The 23,875-nt window shown below is 36.6% G+C and overlaps 1 protein-coding gene and 1 pseudogene across 2 annotated transcripts; both read right to left on the minus strand.

Moving 5' to 3' along the window:
- Window positions 1-7,411: 7,411 nt before the first annotated feature.
- Window positions 7,412-11,292, minus strand: LOC110231146 (annotated as a pseudogene).
- A 328-nt stretch (window positions 11,293-11,620) lies between these two features.
- LOC9322944 (membrane-associated protein VIPP1, chloroplastic) lies at window positions 11,621-13,943 on the minus strand. 2 transcript variants are annotated; one of them, XM_021036131.1, is made up of 3 exons: window positions 12,977-13,943; window positions 11,993-12,102; window positions 11,621-11,896 (listed from the first exon to the last, which is right to left on the minus strand). In XM_021036131.1, the coding sequence occupies exons 1-3, from the start codon at window positions 13,233-13,235 to the stop codon at window positions 11,750-11,752; spliced, it is 516 nt and encodes a 171-aa protein (XP_020891790.1). In that variant the 5' UTR covers window positions 13,236-13,943; the 3' UTR covers window positions 11,621-11,749. The 2 variants fall into 2 exon arrangements, with proteins under 2 accessions (XP_020891790.1, XP_020891789.1); XM_021036130.1 differs by having other exon boundaries at window positions 12,968-13,933.
- Between the last annotated feature and the right edge of the window lie 9,932 nt (window positions 13,944-23,875).

Here is a 23,875-nt window from a genome sequence, read left to right on the forward strand (position 1 = left end):
TGCTAAAGCTCATGGTGGTGTATCCGTATTTGGTGGAGTAGGCGAACGGACTCGTGAAGGAAATGATCTTTACATGGAAATGAAAGAATCTGGAGTCATTAATGAACAAAATCTTGCGGAATCCAAAGTGGCCCTAGTCTATGGTCAGATGAATGAACCACCAGGAGCTCGTATGAGAGTTGGTCTGACTGCCTTAACTATGGCAGAATATTTCCGAGATGTTAATGAGCAAGACGTACTTCTATTTATCGACAATATCTTCCGTTTCGTACAAGCAGGATCCGAGGTATCCGCCTTATTGGGTAGAATGCCTTCTGCTGTGGGTTATCAACCCACCCTTAGTACCGAAATGGGTACTTTACAAGAAAGAATTACTTCTACAAAAAAGGGGTCCATAACCTCTATTCAAGCAGTTTATGTACCTGCAGATGATTTGACTGACCCCGCTCCTGCCACCACATTTGCACATTTAGATGCGACTACCGTACTATCAAGAGGATTAGCTGCCAAAGGTATCTATCCAGCGGTAGATCCTTTAGATTCAACGTCAACTATGCTACAACCTCGAATCGTTGGCGAGGAACATTATGAAACTGCGCAACAAGTAAAGCAAACTTTACAACGTTACAAGGAGCTTCAGGACATTATAGCTATCCTGGGGTTGGACGAATTATCCGAAGAGGATCGCTTAACCGTAGCAAGAGCACGAAAAATTGAGCGTTTCTTATCACAACCCTTTTTCGTAGCAGAAGTATTTACAGGTTCTCCGGGAAAATATGTTGGTCTAGCGGAAACAATTAGAGGGTTTAAATTGATCCTTTCCGGAGAATTTGATTCTCTTCCTGAACAGGCCTTTTACTTAGTGGGTAACATCGACGAAGCTACTGTGAAGGCTACAAACTTAGAAATGGAGAGTAAATTGAAGAAATGACCTTAAATCTTTGTGTACTGACTCCGAATCGAATTGTTTGGGATTCAGAAGTAAAAGAAATCATTTTATCTACTAATAGTGGACAAATTGGTGTATTACCGAACCACGCGCTGATTGCCACAGCTGTTGATATAGGTATTTTGAAAATACGCCTTACTAACCAATGGTTAACGATGGCTCTGATGGGCGGTTTTGCTAGAATAGGCAATAATGAAATAACTATTTTAGTAAATGATGCAGAGAAGAATAGTGACATTGATCCACAAGAAGCTCAGCAAACTCTTGAAATAGCAGAAGCTAACTTGAGAAAAGCTGAAGGTAAGAGACAGACAATTGAGGCTAATCTAGCTCTCAGACGAGCTCGGACACGAGTCGAGGCTCTCAATACGATTTGATTTTGTAACTAGCTGACGTGTAAAAAAAAAAAAGAATGTATAAAAAAAATAGGATCGAAAAGCGAGAAAAACAATAAAATAAAAAAAGCTGGTTACAAAAACTTATTAGACACCATTGATCATGGTGTCTAATAAGTTATACCTACTATTGGATTTGAACCAATGACTCCTGCCGTATGAAAGCAATACTCTAACCACTGAGTTAAGTAGGTTATTTATCATCGTAAAGAGAAGGAAAGGGGATACCTATCACATCGATAGGATTATAAATCCAATATTATTTCTAAGCAATACCAATAAACAACGAGATCAAAGAGATATAATGTTCAATCATGTAATATTAATCTTGACAAGAAATTATCTACATGATAAGATAAAATGTGTATCACAAACACAAGGTCTATAGCTCAGTTAGGTAGAGCACCTCGTTTACACGTGCGCCAAAGTTTTTCAGAGGAGTCCATCACGCAATCAAACTAATTGATTGATCTTATTAAGAAATCGATGTCTTACTCCATGACTTTTTTTTAGGAAAAAAGAGGAGAACAACAGCCTGACATTAGGTCCTATTAAAGTACCCCGTTAGGTAGGGAATGAATAGAACCCATCATTGATTTGAGATATTGATAGGGTGAATACCCAGTCTACTCAATGCTAGGTAGAATGAGTATAAGGAACTCAAAAATAATCTTTTCGTCCTATGAACCTTAAGGTGTATCAAGTTTCATGTTTGATTTTTTAATCAGGATGTTAGAGACTATATTTAACTTAAGTTGATCTAGACCAAAAGCAAACCTACGTCAAGAGAACCCTTTTTTGAAACACTTTGGTAGTTCTTCTGTATTGTATTAGAATTTAAAAATAATCAATCAGAGTACTTGGAACCATTTCTTATCTTTTTTTTAAGAAAAAATATGGTAGACTAACTGATCCAAAGATCAGTTAATGAAAGAGCCCAATGCAAAAAAAAATGCATGTTGGGTCTTTGAAAGAGTTCGAATCATTTTGATAATAATAAGTTCGAACTCTTTTACCGAGCAGGTCTACGGTTCGAGTCCGTATAGCCCTAACTAAGAAATTCATTCTAATAAATCACATTAAAATCAAAATAATTGGATAATTTTTTTTACTTTTATTGTATTCTTTATTTATAACAGGTTACTTTTAATTGCTCGGTTCATAAAAAAAATTTCCATACCAAAAACCATAAGTCCTGGGGATCGTTCAGAATAAAACGGAAAATTAAATTTTATTTCAATGGAGCCAACCACTATCTATCGATATATCTAGATAGATACTTTTTTCTAATTTTTTTAATTTAGAATCAACTTTTTTCTTCATTAATTTTCATAGTTGTAATTTTTTTATATGAATTTTCCTCGTTCACTAGCTACAATCAAAAAGTTCCTAAGACTTTCTTTTTTTGTATCCCCACCCAATCTTGGTTACTTTTTTTATGACACGGCCTTGTTTAAAAATAAAAACAGAAATCTAATTAAATTCAACCAAAATTAAATCTATCTAATACTAAGTAAGATGAGTATGGTAAAGTCTTACTGGATTTTTTGATACGTCATCATTTTAAAAACGAAGAGATTTTTCGAAAATGTTTTTTTAAACATAAACAGAAATAAAAAAAAATTACTAGTTATTAATCAGATTAATATTATATTATTAATATTAGAAACTATAGTAATAGAAACATGGAACTATTAAGTAATAAGTGTACTGAAAATACGAAATTAATAAATCTTAAAATGAGACGTCTACCACAGCAACCAAACGAAAATAAATGATTCGATTAACCTGAATTTTTTTTTGACTCAAGAGTTCTATATCCCTTGCCCAATCCACTCCGATTGGAATTGACTAAGCGGGTATTTTTTCCACATTCATAGGAGTTCGTCTATGTTTCTGCTTTACGAATATGATATTTTCTGGGCATTTTTACTAATATCAAGTGCTATTCCTGTTTTGGCATTTCTAATTTCCGGAGTTTTATCTCCAATTAGGAAGGGGCCGGAGAAACTTTCTAGTTATGAATCAGGTATAGAACCGATCGGGGATGCTTGGTTACAATTTAGAATCCGTTATTATATGTTTGCTCTAGTTTTTGTTGTTTTTGATGTTGAAACTGTTTTTCTGTATCCGTGGGCAATGAGTTTCGATGTACTGGGGGCATCTGCTTTTATAGAAGCTTTCATTTTCGTGCTTATCCTAATTCTTGGTTTAGTTTATGCATGGCGAAAAGGAGCATTGGAGTGGTCTTAGTTCGTTTCCCGAATACTTGTACAATAAAAAAAAAAAAGTAAAAAAAACCATTGAAACAATTATGAATTCCATTAAGTTTCCCGTACTTGATCGAACAACAAAAAAATCCGTTATTTCAACTACGTTAAATGATCTTTCAAATTGGTCAAGACTTTCCAGCCTATGGCCGCTTCTTTATGGTACCAGTTGTTGTTTCATTGAATTTGCCTCATTAATAGGCTCCCGATTTGACTTTGATCGTTATGGGTTAGTACCAAGATCGAGTCCTAGACAGGCGGACCTTATTTTAACAGCAGGTACAGTAACAATGAAAATGGCTCCTTCTTTAGTGCGATTATATGAACAAATGCCTGAACCAAAGTATGTTATTGCTATGGGAGCGTGTACAATTACGGGGGGGATGTTCAGTACCGATTCTTATAGTACTGTTCGAGGAGTTGATAAGCTAATTCCTGTAGATGTCTATTTGCCGGGTTGTCCACCTAAACCAGAGGCTGTTATAGACGCTATAACAAAGCTTCGTAAGAAAATAGCTAGAGAAATCTATAAGGATCGAATTAGACCTCAACAGGGTAATCGGTGTTTTACTACCAATCACAAGTTTTTTGTTGTACGCAGTCCGCATATTGGAAATTATGATCAAGAATTACTCTATCCACCATCATCTACTTCAGAGATCTCTACTGAAAAATTTTTTAAATACAAAAGTCCAGTATCGTCCCACGAATTAGTGAATTAGGGAGGCTTTTAGAGAATAAGAAAAAAATCTTCATAAATTAGAACTCATGGTAAATGTGAAAAACTTAATTTTATATAAAAAAGGTGTGGGGGAAATAAAAAAGATGCAGGGCACTTTGTCCGTTTGGCTAGTCTTTACCTTTGGAATGTTTATGGGTCTAAGGCTTCTATTAGGATACCAACGCATTTCGAAGTATTATGAGAAATTTTTGCCGTCAAAATTAAAGGAAGACGGACGAATCCAAGAGATTGCAGATCCAAATATTAAAATACTAGCACCAGATATGTCTAGCCTTTTTGTCACATACACGACAATTATCGTATGAAAACAGTACTCTTAAGGGTAGCCACTCCTCCACTTACATAATCTTGTTTAGACAATTTCAACTTTCAATTGTGGTTTTAGAGTCCTTGGTGCAGAAAGTAGAACATGCCTTGGTACAGTTTTCAGCTGCTCCATTCAAAGTTTCACTTTCATCTAGTTATCGAAACAAAATTTGAATGGATTAGTATTCTCTTGTTCCAGTTATAATAACAATACTATAATGGTTCTTGGTACATAATCTTTTACTTAACAAAATAATAATAATATATGAGTTTGGAGAATTTGCTTTACCGGAGTTCTCTAGAGTGGTTAGGACGCAACACACAGAGTATGCACACCCCAACTTGCAATATTCACTAACCGTATCATGCACCTTGAGTCAAAAATCAAAATACATGTAACTTGCATCAAAAAACAGAATCTTGATCAATGTTGTAACAAATAACATAATAAAGCATAATATAATATAATGTAATAAAAAAAAAATACTTTTGTCTTTGTGAATGACATGATAATATCCCACAGACTACAAGAAGAATGCACATTCTTAGCTCACGAGAAGCACTACTATACGTAATCAATAGTGTTTTTTTAAACGCTATTTCTGCCCCATCTATGATAGGATCACCGTGTATAATAGCTTTTTTTGGTAAGCTATTATATCGTTTTCGATAATAGCATTAAACAAATGATGCAATATATATTCTTATTCACAATTTTATTGTTGTTTTATATTGTGTCGTAGCACTTTGTATTTGCCTTATTAGATTTACCTATAACTCTTTTTTATGATATAATCTATTGTTATATGCTATTCTATTTCATATATTTGTACCCTCTTTTGCATTATATATTAAATTGGATTTATATAAATTTTCTATTGCATTAATTATATATCCAAAACATACATACCAAATCTTAGACTACATCAAACCAAGTCTTATATAAACTAACACTACTAGCTAACACCAAAACAAGTTGATGAGAGGTGGTATCCATAATGAAGTCTCTTTGAATCTCATGTAAAAATCTATTTGAAACCTGAGTTTCATCCTTCCTCGGATCAACTCCTCTTCAGATCCAGTTGCAACTCTCTGAAACAATTAAAAAAAAAACAGAACATGTCAACTAAGTAAGACTGCATGGAGTGTATACAAAACGTTGTATTTCATGAGTGTAATGAAGTTAATATCAAATCAATTGTAATCAGACTCTAGAAACAAACGACACAAATAAGCAAAACGAAAACCCATTCCAATTCCAAACACACAAACCACACTCCAACAGACATATCCACAAAAAAAAACCGTTAGACCTATTACCTCATTGATAACAAACTTGATCATCGACAGCCATTTCACTGTTTCAGTGATACTATTAATTTACCTTTCACACCAAAGAAAAAGCTTGCAACTTTATATAGAAAACATGAGTTAATAATTGTACATGGAGACCAACTGATTTTATGGAGAGAAACCAAACGCAGAAACCCCACCAAAGATAAACCAGACATCTTCACTACACTTCTACAAGTTAGTGACCTGGAAGGTAGAGTCTTAAGCACCTGGAAGTTTCAACAGCAACACCACAAAACCAAAATCAACACAAACAATTTCAAAACTCTATTTTTTATTCACAACAAATCTCCATTCTATTTAGAGCTTATTGAGGTTTCAAAATCTGAACCTTAGAAGTAAATTTTCGATTTAGTAAACATAACCAAGTAAAAAACAATGACTTAATGCAGCTTTGTCAATTAATTAAACTACTGAATATTCTTAAATCTAGTAATACTAATAGCAAATGAGATATGTATATCTAATAGAAATCAGCTTACAGAAAGCCAAACAATGCTAAGAAACAAGCCAAGCCAATAATGAGGGAATTCGTTGAACGCCTGGAGGGCATGAAAAGCATCATCAGTTTACACAACATAAACCACTCCACTCCGTCCAAACACTTCTAAGAAACCAGGGCTGGACTCACAATTTCTATCCCAAGGAGAAACCAAAACATTTTGATGCAAATTAAATGGCTAACATGTTAAGAAAATCCTATGTTTTCTTGTAGTGACACTAGATAAGATAGTGTCCGAGTGTAAGGGCTGAGAAGGTTGTAGCTTAGCAATAAAGAATAAGAAAATAAATTCGTATCAAAGCCATAGATGAGGAGATAAAAAAAAAGGCACCTGATAATAGTCTCCATCAGACGATACGAGGAGAACAACACTATTGATAATTTTGTCGTATTAATTTGATCGAGCTCATGTTATAATCTTCGTTGTCAAACTCATTTCATTAACTTAAACATCCAGATTACAAAAGTAGATGAGAATCTTCAACAAGAGATTACCACACAGCACAAAAAAAAAAGAGATAGAATGACAGCAGTTCCATGATGAACCAACAGTGGAGAAAGTCTGGTGTCATGTTATCATCTAGTATATTATTTATACTAAATTCATGATCATCTCGGTGAATATCACCGATGAACGAATGTTTGGTGATATAGAGGCCCGAATCCACCCAACAGTCGTGGAGTTCGCAGTTCAATATTGATCGCAAGATGAGATGTAGTTGCTGGAATTTGCAAACTTACGTCAACGAACCATGTTTTCCGCTTTGCTCGAAGGGCATATTCCAGCTAAGTTGCCCATGCAGCATAATTTTCTACATTCAATTCTCTGATACCATGTAAACTCTAGAATATTATAGTTATACGACTTGTGTTACGAACTTGGGAGATTTTCACTTATATATAAACATCAATATATATCATCTATTGGAGAGATTCACATACATATCATAAAATGTCTTGATAACATTAACAAAAACAGAGGGATCGATCAAACCCAAAACATACAGACACGAGCACTAAGGTGAGATCTGACAAAAGTAAAAGAAAAGCTTTGCGCTTGATATTGTCTTAATACAAACAAGAATGGAAGTTATTTTCAGCACATTCTTCGATTTTTTCTGAAAAAACGAAAGCAGCTCAACATAACCCATTGAAACATTTCATGAAATACCTGGCAGGCAATACTTGGTAGCAATGCCTTTGTGTTTATATTCTGGTTTGAGGGGACGACTGAGGAAGAAATGTCTTGGTTAGAGTCGAAATGGGTTTCACCTGAAGGAGAAGAAGAGTCGTTACATATTAAGAGATCTTTGGATCTTCTTTAATTCTTTGGCAACTTCCACCATCGTTGGAACTTCTTCACTAGGACCGATGCATCTCAGTGAGAGCATTCGGAAAGCTTCCATTTGACAAAGCTCTTGTTCTGAAATGTGACCCATCTTTTCTATCATCTTTCGATCTGCAATCTCTTCCATTGGTCGGTCTTCCTTTAATTTTGACGGCAAATATCCATCATTATACTTCAAAAAGCTTTGGTTTCCTAATAGAAGCGTTAGACCCATAAACTTTCCAAAGGCAGAGACATCTGTTTTCTCTGAGACATCTGTTTTCTCTGAGACATCTGTTTTCTCTGAGACTACTCCGTCAAGACTATCGTACAAGTAACTACATAATATCTCTTCTCTGTCAACCTGGACAAATGTTTCTCCTTCTGGGATTGAGACGCAGTGAAAGAAATCAATTAGCTTGGCGGCCCCATCTTCATCCAATAAGATATTCATATGAGACAAACTCCGATATACGAAGGGCCTAGGGAAGGCAGTGTGAAGGTAAGCTAAAGCAGTAGCGATATCTTCAGCTATCTTCATTCTCCTTTTCCACGTCTGTTCACTTATTTTTAATCGATAGTGTTTCTTCACACCATCATAAACCGAGACTCGATTTTTCAACTCAAGACAACATCCAACCAATTTCAAAAAGTTTTTGTGACCACTCACCATCGATGAAACTGCTATGTCCCGGCACAAAAGATCTTCTCCCCACCAGCCAAGATCTGTCTTGATGAGTATCATGGGATAGTTCTCGTTCTTACCTGAATACCAGTCGAAGGGAATTGATGGAAAAACAAGATTAGAGTCGCTGAAATAGTTGGTGGCTTTGAGGATCTCATCAGCAGAGAAGAATTTGATGGGATTGGATATGCCATGGCCGAATTCGATCAGATCTTCTAACAACTTGGCTCCTCTCTCCAATATTAGCTTCTCCAATTTTCGCTTCTTATTCCTCTTCCTCCACCACCAACCCATCTCTAAACCTAAATTGTTTTTTCTATGAAACTTTATGTTGAACAATCTTTGATTAATTTTGAAATAGGATGAGAGTGGTGAGAAGAGATCCGTAAGAATGGTCGCAGGAGGAAGAAGAAGAGACATGATTTATGCTAGTTTGTTCATATTTCTTTAAAATATGATCGCTCCATGCCCTCACCCGATTGGATCATATCATAAAACCCTAAAAATAATGCCCCATCATTTCTTTTTAAATATTTTCATTGACTCTCGAAAGTTGAAGCTTTCAAAGAAAATTGAGAGTTTTCACAAGTTGTACAAAGTTTTTGAACCCGTTGGAATTCTTCCACAAGTTGTTGGGAGACATGATTCTTTGTTTAATTGAGTAATGCCGTGACGATAAATTCATTTAATCATAGCTCTAAAGAATCCAACAGTTTATAGAAAGTCAAAAATATATAGATAAAAATAATGTATTTGAAACAAGATTGTTCGACTAAATCATTGTGTCATTTTATATTTTCACTCATGATCAGTTTTGTTAACAATATCAAATCATACAAAATCTAAAAGATTTGTTTTTTCTTTCTCATTTCCGTTTCAAATGATTAGGTTCTTTCATTTGTTGGAGTAAAAGCAATCTTAAGAAACAGAAAACTGGTGAACAAGAGAATGGATAGATATAAACTACAGCAAAAGACTTTCGTCGTTTAAGGGCTGTACCTGTGCAGTGGCTTGACGCATCTTTGTCAAATCACTATTCTTTTCAATGACAGTTTGCTCCAAGATTTTCTCCGGGTCTTCGAAGGAGCTTATGAACGCATTTGCATATGACTTTGCTTATTGAAATGAAAAATAAACAAGAGAACTGATTAATGAACTCCAATGCATTATGACAGTCAGATACAGAATCAGAAAGGTTAAAAGTACCTTGACCACTCTAGAAAACCGTTCAAAAAGATTCATCGTAGCACCGTGACCATTGCACCTGAGTCTATTAGCACAAGCTAATCTCAGCACATTCACTCTCAGAGCCCCACCTTGTATAGAATAACAATAATCCTTATTGAATCTAACAATAAGTTCATGGAAATATCAAACCAACAACATATGTTACATAGCTAAAAAGCAAGAGAAGTAAATGTTAGACATGTGAAACAGTCAAAGCATACTAAAGTTATAGAAAATGACTAAGAATAAGACCATGTCCTGCATTTTAACACAAGGTCACCCCAGAGAGTATATGGAAGCATGAGAGACCCTATTTATCTCGTTCATAGTTACTAAATCAAGAAACACAAAATCTACAAATCACATACACAAATCACACCTCGGCTGGGATTAGATCATCTAATTGTTAAGATTTTCGGTTACTACATTTTCAAAGTTACGAAAATATGTTCTGTAAATCAATTTTTCTTTCTTTTTTACTCTAAATTTTTACGAAAACCGATTAAAACCTATGATCCACTGCGAATCAACCCGTGTGGCCCGTTTATTTACGGGTTTAATATATTTTCACAAATATGCCCCATATTGAGATGATTTGGGCTCGACCCACGGTTTTTGACCTATTTTTACTGCTCTAATTCCTATGAATCATCTAATTTTAGAATTTTAAAACATAAAATTCTATTTTTTAATCATAATTAATATGATCGGTTTAATTATAAACAATTTAACATTTTCTCTACAATTCGTTATTATGAATATTTATAAGTACACTATCTGATTCGCTCTACTTAAAACACGCACTATTAAAATCAACGTATGTAAACCAATATTCTCCCGCGGTGGACCGCGGGTCCGATCCTAGTACACATTTTAAAATGACAATCATAATAATTCACTAATATTCTTTGATTCTTAATATGCAAAATACAACTCCAAAAGAAGTTTTACATATTGTGTCCATGGGCTAAAATGCTTTCACTATTTGCGGAATCAAAACAATTTAGATATCAAGTGGTAACCATACGAAAAATATGTAAATAATACCCACACAAAAAGTATGGGTATTGTGTGATATTTTGTACTGGCTTTCAATATTTTTGTAACCAAAAAAAAAAAACACTATTTACTATTTAGACTTACAAATGGTAAGTGGTAACCATACAACAACTACGATAATAAGAAGAACAAGAACATCATCGTTGATTGGAATTTGATTTTCTCTCATCAAGAACTGCCATGGGTCATGCATGTTTAATGTTGGCTTTGACTTTTGTATTTAACTCACTTATCATGCCATGTTACTACTAAACCAGTCCAATTCAATTGTCATTTCAAAAATTGGACCAATCAACTTTATGTTGAACAATCTTTGATTAATTTTGAAATAGGATGAGAGTGGTGAGAAGAGATCCGTAAGAATGGTCGCAGGAGGAAGAAGAAGAGACATGATTTATGCTAGTTTGTTCATATTTCTTTAAAATATGATCGCTCCATGTCCTCACCCGATTGGATCATATCATAAAACCCTAAAAATAATGCCCCATCATTTCTTTTTAAATATTTTCATTGACTCTCGAAAGTTGAAGCTTTCAAAGAAAATTGAGAGTTTTCACAAGTTGTACAAAGTTTTTGAACCCGTTGGAATTCTTCCACAAGTTGTTGGGAGACATGATTCTTTGTTTAATTGAGTAATGCCGTGACGATAAATTCATTTAATCATAGCTCTAAAGAATCCAACAGTTTATAGAAAGTCAAAAATATATAGATAAAAATAAAGTATTTGAAACAAGATTGTTCGACTAAATCATTGTGTCATTTTATATTTTCACTCATGATCAGTTTTGTTAACAATATCAAATCATACAAAATCTAAAAGATTTGTTTTTTCTTTCTCATTTCCGTTTCAAATGATTAGGTTCTTTCATTTGTTGGAGTAAAAGCAATCTTAAGAAACAGAAAACTGGTGAACAAGAGAATGGATAGATATAAACTACAGCAAAAGACTTTCGTCGTTTAAGGGCTGTACCTGTGCAGTGGCTTGACGCATCTTTGTCAAATCACTATTCTTTTCAATGACAGTTTGCTCCAAGATTTTCTCCGGGTCTTCGAAGGAGCTTATGAACGCATTTGCATATGACTTTGCTTATTGAAATGAAAAATAAACAAGAGAACTGATTAATGAACTCCAATGCATTATGACAGTCAGATACAGAATCAGAAAGGTTAAAAGTACCTTGACCACTCTAGAAAACCGTTCAAAAAGATTCATCGTAGCACCGTGACCATTGCACCTGAGTCTATTAGCACAAGCTAATCTCAGCACATTCACTCTCAGAGCCCCACCTTGTATAGAATAACAATAATCCTTATTGAATCTAACAATAAGTTCATGGAAATATCAAACCAACAACATATGTTACATAGCTAAAAAGCAAGAGAAGTAAATGTTAGACATGTGAAACAGTCAAAGCATACTAAAGTTATAGAAAATGACTAAGAATAAGACCATGTCCTGCATTTTAACACAAGGTCACCCCAGAGAGTATATGGAAGCATGAGAGACCCTATTTATCTCGTTCATAGTTACTAAATCAAGAAACACAAAATCTACAAATCACATACACAAATCACACCTCGGCTGGGATTAGATCATCTAATTGTTAAGATTTTCGGTTACTACATTTTCAAAGTTACGAAAATATGTTCTGTAAATCAATTTTTCTTTCTTTTTTACTCTAAATTTTTACGAAAACCGATTAAAACCTATGATCCACTGCGAATCAACCCGTGTGGCCCGTTTATTTACGGGTTTAATATATTTTCACAAATATGCCCCATATTGAGATGATTTGGGCTCGACCCACGGTTTTTGACCTATTTTTACTGCTCTAATTCCTATGAATCATCTAATTTTAGAATTTTAAAACATAAAATTCTATTTTTTAATCATAATTAATATGATCGGTTTAATTATAAACAATTTAACATTTTCTACAAATCACATACACAAAAAAGCTCCTTCACAGATCAATACCCAGTTTTTCAGGTAAAAATCTAGATAGCTGCAATCAAACCCAACTTTACTTCAATTCACTCGCAGACCAATTACGTTCACAGAAAATTCTAGATAGCTGCACCATTTTCTTCCGAGCAATTCAAACAATGAGAAAGCAAAACCCTAAGCGAATTAGAGAAGACGGAGACGCACTGGAGTTACCGAAGAAGGATGGTCTGAGGGGGAGAACCCTGAGGGAATAAGGGCGATTAGAAGTCGAAGGGGAAGAAGAAGCAGTAGGACGGAGAGGAGGGAATAATCCGGCAGCTGGTGAAGCTTTGAGAGCCATTTCAATGGCAATTTCGTAGGCCTGGGCACAAGTACTCGTTATTCGGTTGATACTCGCTACTCGGCTCGTACTCGTCTTGAAAAAACAAGTACCCGGTGTTGTCAAGGCAAGTACCAAGTAGTATAATTCCATTACTTGCAAGTAAGGGTCAAGTATCAAGTATCATAATTTTTTTTGATATTTGGCTCGTTACTCGCCCCGTTTCGATACTCGCCCCGTTACTCGCTCCGTTACTCGCTCCGTTACTCGCTCCGTTACTCGCTCCGCTACTCGTCCCGTTTTGTATTACAAGATACTTCATGATTTTCAATTTTTGTTTTAAAGCGTAATACACTAATAGTAACATTTGTTATGTTGGTTTTATTTATATGGAAAAAAAAAAGAGAATCAAGAAGACAAGAACTCAAGAAGGAAGATAGAGACAAGATTTCAATTTGAACCAAGTTGTTTTAAAATGCTTATCTTTTGGAACTTTCAATGTGTTGTGATTCTAAGATGTTTTGCGATTTTACGATGTTTAAAATTCTGAATGTTTTATAATACGTATGAGATTGGTTTTAAATCATGCTTTGAGTGAAAAATTATTGTGGGAAGAAGCTCAGTTGGATCCGATCGAAACTAGTTCTATTACGGAAACTTTGGATCGATTGTCAGGTGTTTGAAACAGACTGCTCGGAGTTAGTCTCGATGATACAGTCACCGGATGAATGGCCTGCTTTCTCCAATCTGCTAGACGAATTTGGTTTTCTCCGTGTCTCTTTCCCGTTCTTCTCGCTTTCTCTTATTTCTCGTTTATGTAATGTTCAAGCGGACTGCTTAGCCCGTTCTTCTAGACTTTTATTTTCTGAAGTTACTTTTGTAAACTCTTCTCCTCCTAATTAGGCAACCAATCAAGGAGTTATTTATTAATTAATGTGTGGTTGACAAAAAAAAAAAAAAAAAAGAATTTATGAATAAAAATGTAAAAAAAGGATTATAATTGAAAACACTTTTAAAATATTTTATATGACTGTAAAATTATTTATAAGTGACAAAATACACAACAAAGAGTTATAATATAGAGATGAAAAATTCTAATGGGTCAAAACCTATTAATTTGGATAAAAGTGGTACTCAAAATGACTTGTAGGTTACTAAGAACTTCGTCCGAGAATTGATTTTTTTAATTGTCCATTGTTCTTTAAATATAAAATTAATATTTATTCTATTATATATAATCGAGAAAATATAAAATTTGATGAGGTAAATTACATCTATAACAAAAAATAAACATTTAAAAGATGTCATAAATTTATATTTATTTTGATAAATTAACTGAGTGAAAAAACTTCTTCCTTGAATATTCACGTGACGAATTGGAATCATTGCTTTTTTTCCTAATAATGTAGATGATTTCTGGAATACTAAACCATTAGAAACAGTTCATTTGACGCTTACCACATTTAAAACACCTAATCACAAGCGTCACATGTGGATGTCTTCTCATATTCAGACTTTGTAATAGTGTTAACGCAACATCATATTTCCTTGTCTACAACCCATATATATTGCCTTAAGATAGAAAGCATCATTGTTAATATATAAAATAGTTAAATAAAATTTTTTTACTATATAATCCATCCAATTCTAAGAGAAAAATTGTTGGTATCTTCATTACAATTTTATATGTAAAGTTGATTAAAACTTCTCATTTTTATAATCATTCCAAAAAACTTTGGTTAGAACAACAATGAGAAGAATTTATTTAATATTAAAATGATGTATGTTTAGAAATTGTTTAGAGAATAAATAATTTGGAGCCATTTTACATATTATTTTTTTGGATTCATCATGAAACAAATAATCTATGTCCAAGAACAAAAATTTGGGAACTACTTAGGAAGAAGGACAAATATATATAGTTCAGAAGTCATAAACATTTAAATAGACAACTATTCATACAAAAAGTTGTAACGAAAAAATGCAATGAAATCTAGTGAAGAAATGAATGTAAATGAATAGATCGATGCAACTATAGAGACACAACCATAAATTGAAAAATACGACTATAATTGAACAAATAGAACTGTGCCAAAGAAATAACCGTTAATATTTTAACGAAAAGATGCGACAAAAAGACACAACTTAGAAAAATAAACGTCAATGTTTTAACAGAAAGTTGCGATAAAAAGAAACAAACAAAAAAATTAACTGTCAATATTTTAAAGAAAAATTGCGATAAAAAGGCACAACCGAAAAAATAACCATCAACAAAAAAAGAAACGTTAATATTTTAACGAAGATTTTTGATACAAAGACACAGCCGAGAAAAAATAACCGTCAATATTTTAACGGAAAGTTACAATTAAAAGACACAATCGAAAAAATCCGTCAACAAAAAAAGTAACCGTCAATATTTTAACGAAGATTTTTGATAAAAAGATACAACCGAGAATAAATAACCGTCAATATTTTAACGAAGAGTTGCGATAAAGGGACACAACCGAGAAAAAATAACCGTCAATATTTTAACGGAATGTTGCGATAAAAAGACACAACCGAGAAAAAATAATCGTTAATATTTTAGCGGAATATTGCGATAAAAAGACACAAAAGAAAAAAGTAACTGCCAATATTTTATTGGAAAGTTATGATAAAAATACACAACTGAAAAATAACCGTCAAAAAAAAATAACCGTCAATATTTTAATGAAGAGTTGCGAAAAAAAAAACAACAAAAAAAGACGATAAAAAGATGCAACCGTTCAGATGTGCAAAAAGCATTTATTGAGATTGCTATTATATATAGATTAAATCATCTCAACCATTTTTTTTTACAAGTCATTTTTACGGGAAAAAGAAATGCGTAAAATGCGTAAGATCATTCCAAATACATATGCTATTGGCAGTCTCATTGATAGTAGGATTTTAGCTAAGATCAATTATCCTTAAATCATTATCATGTCATTGTAGTATTTAAGGTGTCAATCCAAATGGGTGTGATGCTAGCAATCAAGATGCAATCAGATATCACAGAGTCAAGCCAAGCAATAACAGGTTTTGGCGTTGTTAACAGCTCTAGCGATCATGCAGATAACATAAATTCTAATTATAACAGGCAATATACTCGATCACACAGCTTGATGCCAAGCACTGGATGTGGTCGAGTATCAGGTCGAGTAATTTAACAGAAACTGTAAACAGGGTACTCGACTGCACAGTTTGTTACCAAACTACTGGGTGTGGTCGAGTACTTCAAATGAAACAGGGTAGAAAGGATAAAACTGAGCAACAAGTAACCAGATCAAGCAATTAATAGCGATGTAAACAAAGAAATCAAATGGAAGAGAAATTCCCGAGGATGGGGTAATCGAGTAGTGAAGTCTCCTTAATCTAACAGGTGGTTAACATGCTCAACAAACTATCCCTAGACAACAAGTTCAATAGCCAAATCAAAGTGCTACCGCAACAGAGATCCTCAAGCAAAGCTAGTCCCAGACTCAATCACCATTGACGAGAGCTAACCTAACAGGCATTACGAAACAACAAGTCTAAGCCAAAACGCTCCCTGTAACCAATACCTTGGTACAGAGCCACGAATCTCTGGAATTAGTGGTTCAGACATTTCATCGAACACCTTTTGGGTGCGGAAATGTCTGGGCTCAGATTCCAGTTGATCAGAAAGCAATCAGCATTAAGAACAACTAATCCAGAAGGGATCTACCAATCAAACTCAACCACCTAGCAGATCAAGGATTCTAAACTACTCTAACCCATCCTCAAGAACCCTAATCACTACTCAAAACTCATGAACATGAACATAAACCCAGAAATGCATAAAAACTTCATACTAGCAAGATCTCAACAAGATGAACAACTTTGTAGAAGAAATCAAAAGCAAATACTCAATAGATTAAGAGAAATCTGGATTACAAAGATGAAGAAACACTAATTGTTCTGCAGAAAAATAACTTAGTCTGAAAATTATGAGAAACCACTTATTTATAGCAAATACTAGGAAACCCTAAATCACAAGACGACAAAGTATTAGGGCGGTTTACGGAGATACTCGACCCTTGTGATCGAGTAGAGAGGTTGAATAAAGTTGGCGCCTTGCGATTTTCTTGCTCTGGGCATGTTGTGATCGAGCATTTGGGTCGAGTATGTGCTCGCGTTCTGCTTCATCCTCTTCTCTTCCTTATGCTCAATGTCTGGTTGAGTGGGAATCTGAGAAGACTCTGAAGCTTGTGATCAAGAGGCTGCTTGGAGGTGGTGATCGAGCATCTGCTCGAGTGATCTGAGGGAGGCTTGCTGGGGAATGCTCGACTGACACGATCGAGTATGTCAACAGAGGATGCGATCAAGTGTTGTGGCAGGTTGTGGTCGAGCATCTGCTTCAGTGGCCAGGATGATGGTACTCGACCTCGTGATCGAGTATGTGGTCGAGTGATGGCGTTGAAGTGGTGATCGAGTCATTTGGTGAAGAGCATGGTCGAGCGCTTGAGAAGCGGTGGAGCTGATCTACTCGATCACCGTGGTCGAGTGGTTCCTTGTTTTGTCCCTGATCATGCTCGACTGAGTAGGTCGAGTGTGCTGTCTGATTTAGCTCTGCTTCTCTCAATCTGCTCACAAGTGGCTCCGAAGCACCTGAAAACAACTCAAATATGCAGTATGCATGCAAAACTATCCTAAACATGTAAAGTGATGACAAATGATGAAGAATGGTATGAAACAATGATGAAACGATGCTAAAGTGATGCTAAATGGTTGCTTAAAACAGGTAAAATATAGACATATCAACTCCCCCAAACTTAGTCTTTGCTTGCCCTCAAGCAAACAATCAAGAACAAGCTGGAGGAGAGGTTTGAAGGTGGGGGCTCAGAACCAAGTTAAGCATCAGATGAAAGATTCAACTTAAAGTCCTTGAGAATAATTCAAAGCTGCAAGGATCAAACAATATACTCTTTCGTACTTCTCCATACTTATGTTAATGCATGATCCTAGTTCAACTTCTAGCTATTAGCAAAAACTCACAATCAAGCTGAAACAACTCTTTAGCATTCATTAGTGTTTGGTGCAGTCTCGCAGATGGTAAATGAATCAAACTCAATCGGCTTAGGGACAAAGGCTTTTGAGGGAGGTTTCAAGTGTTTTATTTTTTTGGTGGCTTTCTCTCAGAAACAAGGAATGCAAGACAGTCATGAAATTTATCTAAGACCAAGAACAGTTTACGCTACAAAGTTCAACTCTTGCTGCTCTACCCATCTTAGATGTAATCTCTAGTATCCACCCTTAACTCAATCTTATCATTCTCTCTTTTCCCAGAAACCACTTAGACCATTTGGTCTCTCTTTAAAACACAACCCATAAGATCATCTTTCTTTTACTAGACACCTAGGGAATCCTTTTAAACACTTAGCTCTTTCTTTAAACTTTTCTTAGACTTTTCTTTGTTCCCAATACTTGTATAACTTTGAGACTTTTCTTTTCTGTTTGGGGAACTAACTTATTCACTTCTCTTATTTTAGAGGCTTAGAGCTTTTACTTATGACTTTCATTCCCTAGGGACTCTTTTAAAACACTTAGTGATCAACCTTTCTTTTTCATTCCCTTTTCTTTCTCTCAAACCCACTGACCAACCCCATATATTGTTCTAACCACTTATGCCTTTTCATTCCCAACCTATTAGCTATCCTTAATGAAGTTCAGGAGTCTAGCCTAAAGCAAGAGTTAAAGCCTTGTTGTTCTCGATACTCTCAAAGTTTCACAACCTATTGCATTATCAAACAAAAAGGCCTCACACACAATCAAATCATAGGCTTCAAAGAAAAGGTTAAGGTTAAGGGTAGGGGAGCCATTCTAAAGATGAGAATGGTCATTCGGGTTCACAATAGATTGGCAAAATGGAGAAGAAAACCCGAATGAGTCATATAGACAACCATGAGGATGCATTTAGATACCATAAGCGAGAGAATTAAATCAGTTTTAAGTCCAAATTCATAGAGATGTTTCAGAGATCATGTAAGCATCACACAAGTAGAAATTGCTTTCAAATCATACAGAAGTCTAAGCATGGAATTTTCATTTTTTCACAGATGATCAAGCAGCAGTCAACTATGCTCAAGGGCTTTAAGTTCAATCTTAAACCAGAATTTCTACAAGGCAATATCATCATAATCCCCAATGCAAACTTCATGATGCAACAGTCCTAAGTGATTGCATACTAAACAATCCTACATGACAATGCAAACTACATGAACACTCTTTTTATGAAATCATTTTCAGTAATTTTTCAAATTTTTTTGGTTTTTTCTATGCTTTAGATGCAATGCAGACTATATGATGTAAAAATTTGAAATAAGAACAGAACAAACTTCATTAGATAACAAACACTTCCTGAGCCCTCCCCCAAACTTGAATCATACAGTCCTCTGTGTGATCAAACTTGGAAGAGAGTACTCAGGACAAACAAATAAAGAAAGAAATCAAGAGATGGTATAAACAATGGTGGTTGAGTGTGGTACCTCAGTTGAAAGTCCTGGAGATGTAGTTATCCATCTCCTCTCTGGTGTATTCCCATGGAATGTTGGGACCTTGTTGTTGCTCTTCCTCCTCAGGTGCATGGTGCTCGATCTCAGGGTCAGCTTGGCGGTCAGTATGGCGGTTGAGTGGTCGCCTAGCATTGAGGAGCCTCGCCTTGCTGCTGGAGCGAACCGGTGCTTGCTTCTTTCTTCTTCTGTGCTCTCTAGGTTCGTGAGAAGAATGTCTTGCTGGTGCGTGGGGAGTGTCTGCTTCCCTTGGTTCATAGGTGGATTGCCTGGGCACTTCGTAGACATCTTGAACCGGTGCTAAGGTTGAGTCCCTTGGTGCATCTGAATCATAACGTCTGGAGTATATCTCTTCAGGAGGGTCGACCCTTGGTGCAGTAGTGCTAGTAGAGGAGCGGTTCAACTTCTTCTGTATGGATGTGCACATCTTGAAGCACTTACCAATGAACTTGTCCTGGAACTTGCACCAGGCTTGGAGCTTACTGATCTTCTCATGGCTCTCAGCGAGACTCCTGCTCTCCTTTGATGGCGAGATATGCTCAGCGAAGTGGAACCTCCTGGTGTTATACTCCTCTATATCTGGGTCCGCTTCTTCTTCCTCAGCTTTGTTTTCTTCAGCGTTGGCTCCTTCTTCTTCAGCAGGTTGAATGACTTCACTCACGCCATAGAGCATTTGAGCAGGTGGTTTGAAGTCAATATTGCTTATGTCCGTGATCGTGGTGTATGCCTGGTGAGGGAGGAGAAACTTCGCCCCTTCTGCTTCTGGAAGGTCAAATATCCAGGCATACCTTTCATCTATCATTCCCCAAGCCAAAGAGGTAGTTTTCCTCAAATGCTCGATGTCAAGCCACTTAGGAAGGACTTCCTGTGATTCCAAGGGTACTCCACATGCCATCAATATAGGTGTTATCAGCCCACCCATACACAACTTTCCTTTAGTAGTTTTCTTGGCATTCGCAACTGCCCATGATTTGTAGCTCCACAAGTGGCCAAGTAAGAAGAAAACAGCAGAAGTGTTTGACTTGTCACCCATTAACACGGTATTGTCTTTGGTTATGCCCAGGGTTTCCTGCAGTGCCATCACCAACACTTCCATCTCTCCGTTGATGATTGTGCCAGTTGCCTCCCTTGCGAATAGAACACTGGCAAGGCTGCGGTGGAAGTAGCGGAGGACTGGGCTCCTGATGGTGTTGCTCTTTGATCGGGAAGAGAAGAACTTGACATCATCTCCAATCGTCTCCCAGAGACCAACTATCTCTTTTCTGTCAACACGGTGGCCAGTGCCAACTCCGCTCTGAAACTCAAAGAGAGATTCCAGCTGCTTCATGGTGATGATGTAGTCTTGGCCATGGATAGTGAAGGTCATGTAGCCGAGCCCGTAGTCTCTTTCCCTCTTCTTCTTCTTCTCAGAAAAGATCTCAACTTGGAAGGAGGAGAGAAACTGGAATGTTTCCTCCTTGTAAGCTCTGTAGGGGCGGTTCAGGAGGGTGAATAGACTGGTTTGCTCACAGAGATACTCGATGTCTTCATAGATACCGAGCTCCATCATCGTTCCTGGATGCGGGTACCTAGTCCCGACAAAGTGATGACGCCTGAAGAACTCACAGTACTCGTCCATTGAGATGTTCTTCTTCTCCGTCTTCCAAGGCTTCGTTGGAATGTCCTTCAACGAACTGGATATCTCTATCATGGTTTTCTTGCCGCTGGCGATGTCGTCTCTGAGCCGAGAGTACTCTTGACCTTCTCTTTCTGGAAGAGATGTGGACCATGACTCGTCCTCATTAACATTGTAATCCTGATCCTGGCTAGAGGCATAGCTCACCTGGTCATTGTATGAACTCATTTTTTTTTTTTTTTTCGAACTGAATGAATCAAACTCAAAACTACAAATTAGTAGGTTAGTGAGTCCAGACAAATCAAAACCAAGATAGAGGAAAGAGTTAAAGTTTGGGGGAGACAAAGGATTGAGTGAACCTTAGAATGTGGCTGATGGGAGCGGATTTGGGGCTGCTTGGTCGAGCAAGTGAAGTAAGCGTTGGGAATGAGCTCGCGCTCGAGTAAACGGAGTGAAAGACGGACAGTTGTGCTTCCTTGGCGATCGAGTATATGGAGTAGCGGAGGTGAAAAGCTGGGATGTTGATGATTTTAGAGAGAGAAGTGAGCTTTGTAGTGATAGGTAGAGCTTGGAAATGTTTGTATATATAGCGGAGTGGTGTGAGTGGTTTGCCTTTGAAGATGTGGAGGAGAGTGAATGAGAAATCATGTGGAGGAGGATGGAGTTCTCATTTAAAACGTGGGGAAAGGAAGTGGTTAAGTTGGTGGCTTTAGCTTGGTGGGAGACAAGATGGGATGTAGGAGACATGATGGGACGCCTCCATTGACTCAAGTGGGGAATCTCTTTAATCACCATTAGCAGAATCGCAACTCATTAGAGTGATTACTGTACCTCCAAACTTGTTTTAATCGCTTGATCCTTCTTCTACCTCTTCAGCTCCAAGACAATCAAATTTGCACCAAACTGACCATTATACTCGATCTCCACTGGTAGGGTGCTCTGTTGCACTCTCATCGTCTTGTTCTCCTTGTGATCGAGTAGGTGATGATGAATGGGGATTTTTGTGATCAAAAACACGCATGCTCGACTCTCCTACTCGATGGCGGGGTCTCCAGGTGCAACAAAAGATTTTCAAATTTTTGGACTCCACTGGGCTAATATACTCGATCTCAAGGTCCATGGTGGAGTAAAAAAAAAAAATTTTAAATTTTTACTCTATCTCCAGATTGATCCTCCATTCCTGAGAACCACAAACACTACCAAAACAAATCAAAAATAACAAGAAAGAAAAATTATTTACAGAGATAGTCATGGGACTTCCTCCCAAGTGAGCTCGTTTTAAGTCATTAGCTTGACTTCCTTACTCCCTTAAACATCAAGAGGGTCCTGGAGATGAACCGAGGTCACCTCTGGAAGGATTTGATCTGCTAAGTATTTCTTGAGTCTTTGGCCATTTACTGTAAAATCTCCACTCTTACCAGCTAGAGTGACTGCTCCATAAGGGCGGACTTCAGTAACACAGAAGGGACCAGACCATCTAGACTTTAGCTTTCCTGGAAAGAGTTTTAGGCGAGAGTTGAATAGCAGCACTTGATCACCAACTTGGAAGTCCTTGGTGATGATCTTCTTATCATGGAAAAGCTTAGTCCTCTCTTTGTAGATTTTAGAGCTTTCATAAGCTTCCAACCTAACTTCATTGAGATCATTCAGCTGGATCAACCTCTTCTCTCCAGCAGTTTTGATGTCGTAATTCAGAAGCTTCACAGCCCACATAGCCTTGTACTCGAGCTCAACAGGTAAGTGACAGGATTTTCCATAGAGAAGGTTGAAGGGAGTTGTACCAATAGGGGTTTTGAATGCTGTCCTGTAAGCCCATAGTGCATCATCTAGCTTTGCAGACCAGTCTTTCCTTGTAGTCCCAACAGTTTTCTCCAGAATTGCTTTTATCTCCCTGTTGGAGATCTCAACCTGACCACTTGTCTGTGGATGATAAGGAGTGGCTACCTTATGCTTCACTCCGTGTTTCTTCAATAAGTTCTCAAAGACTTTGTTGATGAAGTGTGTACCTCCATCACTGATGACGACCCTTGGTATACCAAATCTAGGGAAAATTATTGTTTTAAACATCTTCAGAACCACCCTTGAGTCATTTGTCGGACTTGCAATGGCCTCAACCCACTTGGACACGTAGTCTACTGCTACCAAGATGTATTTGTTCCCATAGGAAGAAGGGAACGGCCCCATAAAGTCGATTCCCCAGACGTCAAAGATTTCTACCTCTAGTATAGGATTTTGTGGCATTTCATTTCTTCTGCTGATGTTTCCCTTCCTTTGGCATGAGTCACATCTTGATATGAACTGCTGGGCGTCTTTGAACATGGTTGGCCACCAGAAGCCTGCTTGCAGTACCTTAGATACTGTCTTAAAAGTCGCAAAGTGACCACCATATGTTGAACCATGGCAGTGAAGCAGGATGTCTTCTACTTCCTCCTCTGAGATACATCTTCTGTAAATTTTGTCTTTACAGAGAGTGTAAAGATATGGCTCATCCCAGTAGTAGTGGTTGATATCTCTGAAAAACTTCTTCTTTTCATAACTGGTCAGGTTGGGAGGCGCTACTCCGCAGGCCAAGTAATTGACATGATCAGCATACCATGGAGATTTTCCTTCAACAGCATTCAGTTGGTGAA

This window comes from Arabidopsis lyrata (assembly GCF_000004255.2).
Source record: "Arabidopsis lyrata subsp. lyrata unplaced genomic scaffold ARALYscaffold_2, whole genome shotgun sequence".
Classification (NCBI taxonomy): Eukaryota; Viridiplantae; Streptophyta; class Magnoliopsida; order Brassicales; family Brassicaceae; genus Arabidopsis; species Arabidopsis lyrata.

Coding starts and splice junctions, on each gene's coding strand:
- LOC9322944 (XM_021036130.1), bottom strand. CDS start 13,235: ATGGAATTATACTACTTGGTACTTGCCTTGACAACACCGGGTACTTGT. Junction 12,103..12,967: donor ATCCTTCTTCGGTAACTCCA/GTGCGTCTCCGT, acceptor ATTCTATACAAG/GTGGGGCTCTGAGAGTGAAT. Junction 11,897..11,992: donor GGTTTTCTAGAGTGGTCAAG/GTACTTTTAACC, acceptor CAATAAGCAAAG/TCATATGCAAATGCGTTCAT.